At 33.3% G+C, this 4,292-nt stretch overlaps 1 protein-coding gene across 1 annotated transcript; it reads left to right on the plus strand.

The window, feature by feature from the left end:
- The first annotated feature begins 1,552 nt into the window (after positions 1–1,552).
- On the plus strand, positions 1,553–3,960 carry LOC145169526 (protein ENHANCED DISEASE RESISTANCE 2-like). Its single transcript, XM_079088071.1, has 10 exons — positions 1,553–1,756; positions 1,845–1,975; positions 2,070–2,150; positions 2,233–2,442; positions 2,537–2,672; positions 2,759–2,921; positions 3,013–3,141; positions 3,215–3,409; positions 3,508–3,630; positions 3,713–3,960. Exons 2-10 carry the CDS (start codon positions 1,861–1,863, stop codon positions 3,824–3,826), a joined length of 1,266 nt encoding a protein of 421 aa, XP_078944197.1. The 5' UTR covers positions 1,553–1,756; positions 1,845–1,860; the 3' UTR covers positions 3,827–3,960.
- The last annotated feature ends 332 nt before the right edge of the window (positions 3,961–4,292 follow it).

A 4,292-nucleotide genomic window follows, 5' to 3' on the forward strand; every position in this document is an offset into this window, starting at 1 on the left:
GTGTCGGTGTGTGAGGGTTTGAGGCGGCATTCTTCTCTGTGTGTGTGTGTATGTGTGTGTGAGAGAGAGAGAGATAGAGAGATGGAAAGAAGAATGTTGATGATTCAAGTATGAGATCAGAAGAGAGGATCGGAAGTGGGGGTTTGATGGTGTCGGTGAGTGTGGGTTTGATGACGTTGTATGTGTCTTGTAGTGGCCGAAGATATCACTGGAGTTTGGAGTCAGTTAGTGTGGGTGGTAATGATGGACGAACTTGTATTGACGAAGAAGGAGGGAGATAAACTCATTTACTCTTTCTTTTTTAAAAGACAATTATAATATATATTTTTTTGATAACAAACAAATCAACAAATGGAAAATAAACTAAAAAGAAATAAATAAGGGTAAAATGGTCTTTTTATGTCCCGATGGATGAAGCGTGTAAGGTTTAAACTAACGAGGGACAACCCGGGTTAATTTTTGAAAATATGGACTAAACGTGCGTTTTGACACATGTACGAGGGATGATTGATGTATTTTATCCTATAATAGGTTGTTATAAGATATGCTAACTTTCAAAGGAAAAACAAAAAATGGAGAAGACAATAATCAAGCCTGGATGTCACCCTATGCCCGTGATTTCATTGGTAAAATGTATACAAAAAAATATCACAATTCAAGGACAATAACTATGTGGCATGCCACATCAAGTAGTGACCTAATATTTACCGGTTAACTGTCTACAAAGATTAACTGTCTACAAAGAAAGTTGTGGTATTTTTTTGAAACGAGGTAAAACATTTGTGGTAGTTTGTGAACACAGTTAAAAGGTTTTTAGTAATAGTTAAAAGTTTATTTTTGTACTCATATCATTACCCTCCTATATCATTTTCATTAACTATCCATCTTAAAAACATGAACTATTTTATGATGTTGTGAAATGTTGATTTTAATAATTATACAGAAAAATAAATCATTTATCTACTAACATTCAGAAAAACCTTACATTTTGTTTATATACAAAAAAAAAAAAAAAAAAAAAAACTCTTACATTTTCAGTTACCTTTCAGATTAACCAAAATACCTAGTTTTTTACAGAAATTACCGGTTGTTTTGTGACATTACATTCTTTTTTTTCTATTTTTAGGTTAACATGAAAACAAAATTAAATAATGTTGTCTCTTGTCTAAGATAAAACGTGAAAAATATATACCATTTACCCAACAACCAATAACTCAAGCAAAAATAAGTGACGTCGTTTTTTTTCCATGTTAACCAAAAAACAAACAAGATAAATATGACATAAAACAATAAGTAACTTCTTTAAAAAATGAATATTTGGGTAAATCTAAAAGTTAAATGAAAATATAAGGATTTTCCTGCATATAAACAAACATAGATAAATAGTTGAGTTTTTCTACATTTATAGTAGCTAGATTCTGCCATTTTTTAACAAGACAAAAAATATACCATAACTATGATTTTTTAAGTATTTATAGTAGCTAAAAAAACACTATTTTGAATTTGATATTTTGTATGTAGGTGGTTGTATACTTTGCGGACAATATGAGTTGTCAAAATTAGTTTAGTAGGTCTAGTTTCTTGTAATTGACCATATAAATTCTTCCGAGAACCATTCTTCCACGTTATGATACAAAATTCAGTCTCTTTGCTAACAACTTCGAATACAAGTTTCAAAATCTTGAAATCTTGTATCCATTTTCGGATTTCTTGATCAAGAAATCCAAGAAACGCCCATTTGATCACGAATAGGATCGTAAGTTAATCCCTTTAAGAGTATGAGAATGTTTCCATGTTGGCGTACTGTATATGTTTATAACTCTTTTCTGAAATTACAAATATAGCCATTGTGTACATATCATGGGCGGATGTGCTTCAAGTTCAAGACCCAACAAAAAATCAAGATCGGGTAAATTCTTCTTTTGTTCCGGGAAATGGTATAGAAGGGTTTCATCTTCTGCACCGGTTACTGCTGGTGAGTTTTCCAAGGGGTAGATTTGTACTTTCACATTATATCAAATCGTTCTTGGATTTTGATGCTAAATAGTTCGTCTTTGTTCTATCACCAGTTTGTCAAGAGGAGACATGGTTCGACTCCGTGAGTATCTTAGGATCCGACTCCGATGATGACTTTATTAGTGTTTATGGAGGTAACGATCGAATATGCGTCATATATACACATATACATACAGTTTTGATCAAGAATTTGAAGACTAATTTCGTTATTTCTAGATTTCATATCATTAGGAAATGCAAACGATCAGTGTCCAGATAACAACGAAAATGAGAAGCTTTTCATTAGCAGAAACGGATATAAAGATTCAAAGGGGTCGACAGTTTTTGATAAAAGCATGCTAGACGATGATCTTTCTTGCTTAACGACTGTTTTTGTGCTTTCTGTGAACCAAAAACCTTCTGATGGCGATGAAAAAACCGAAATTTGTATGTAAAAAACTATTCTTTCTTGATGAATTTGAAGATTAATTACTTAATTATCCTGCACTTTGCATGGCTAAATTGATGAAAATGTTAACAGGTCAAGCAAAGAGATTCTTGTTTCGACCCAGGTCAGGACTTGTGGTTCCTGGATCATTGAATGATAAGTTGAGTCCAGGGTGTTGGTCGATTGTTTCACCTTCGGTTTTTAAGCTTCGGGGTGAGAATTTTTTCAGGTATGATTGTTTTATTCTCGATTTTTTTTTTTTTTGATTTTTTGTTGCAAAAGTAGAAATAAAATTAACAGTTTGTAATTTTGCAGAGATAAAAGGAAGCACCCTGCTTCAGATTATAGCCCGTATGTTCCAATTGGTGTTGATTTGTTTGTTTCCAGTCGGAAGATCGATCATATCGCTCAGCATGTTGAACTTCCTTATGTTGATGTTCATAAGAAAGTACCTTCGTTGCTGATTGTTAATGTGCAGGTATCCGTTTCTATCTTCTATCAAACCGGGTTGACCCATTTGTGAACCAGAATTACTAACATGATCATGATTCATGATGTTCATATGACAGCTACCGACGTATCCCGCTTCATTCTTTCATGGCGATTCCGATGGCGAAGGGATAAGTCTTGTTCTATACTTCAAACTCTCAGAAAGCTTCGATAAACAAGTCTCTCATCGTTTTTGCGAAAGCATTCAGGTAAATCTTCAATTCTTCATAGAAACAGCATCAGATTGAGTAGTTAAACATTCTAAATCATTAATCATAACAGAGATTGGTGATGGACGAGATGGAAATCGTGAAGTGTTTTACAAAAGAATCATTGGTTCCTTATAGAGAAAGACTCAAATTGATGGCTGGTGTAGTCAATCCCGAAGATCTTCAATTGAGTTCTGCAGAACGAAAGCTTCTAAACGCTTATAACGATAAACCAGTACTTTCACGCCCTCAACACGCATTCTATCGGGTTCGTAATTCCTTTCCAAATCTAGGGTTTTAATCTTTAAATCTTAATCTTCAACTCGGAATTACGAAATTGAAATTGTGCATATTCTTTAAATGCAGGGACATAACTACTTTGAAATTGACCTAGATATACATCGATTCAGCTATATTTCACGGAAAGCACTTGATGCATTCCGGGGACGATTGAAACATGGGATTCTTGACATTGGTTTAACGATTCAGGTAAATTGGGTTTTTGGTTTTTGAATTTGTGTTGTAATTCATAAACTGAATCCATGTATTTGAATGGATTTTCATTTTTTAGGCACAACATCCTGAAGAACTACCGGAGCAAGTTTTATGCTGTGTTAGGCTTAACAAGATCGACTTTTCTGATCATGGTCAAATCCCAAGAATTTTAATACCAAATAGTGATTAATGTTACAGAAAAACGAGTCGCTTTATTCTTTTATAACCAAAACGTCACTTGTTCAAGTCATTGAAAGAGTCTTCTGTTCACGAGTGACAAGAACATTGTGTTGATTCTTTAATACAACTCTTGAGGGGTTCTAATGCGCTGAAAGCAATGCGAATGACTGAATGTTATTATGTTGTTTCTCATTTAAAGAGAAATCACGATTTGATCAAGTTCGATTAAAAGAACCAAAGAGGTCCATATTCCATAATTAATTGTACTCACTATATCATATAAAAAAAATTGTTTTATAATATGCTCACAGAATGTGAATGTTTGTTGAAGAAAAAGTTCACATCAGTTACTATTTTCCCACTTCATTTGCACGTGTGAATGTAATTGGGATACAGGGTATGTGAAACTTGAAATACACATTATGATTCATACTTGTTTAATCAGCTAAATCCAATGATACTTAGTAGTTTATAAA

The sequence above is a fragment of the Lactuca virosa genome, chromosome 4 (genome assembly GCF_052849685.1).
Source record: "Lactuca virosa cultivar CGN04683 chromosome 4, Lactuca_virosa_CGN04683_v6, whole genome shotgun sequence".
Taxonomy (NCBI): domain Eukaryota; kingdom Viridiplantae; phylum Streptophyta; class Magnoliopsida; order Asterales; family Asteraceae; genus Lactuca; species Lactuca virosa.

Excerpts from the sequence above, each read along its gene's own strand:
- LOC145169526 (XM_079088071.1), top strand. The coding sequence starts at position 1,861 with ATGGGCGGATGTGCTTCAAGTTCAAGACCCAACAAAAAATCAAGATCG. Across the intron at positions 2,922-3,012 it reads TGCTGATTGTTAATGTGCAG|CTACCGACGTATCCCGCTTC; the intron begins GTATCCGTTTCT and ends TTCATATGACAG. Across the intron at positions 3,631-3,712 it reads ACATTGGTTTAACGATTCAG|GCACAACATCCTGAAGAACT; the intron begins GTAAATTGGGTT and ends TTCATTTTTTAG.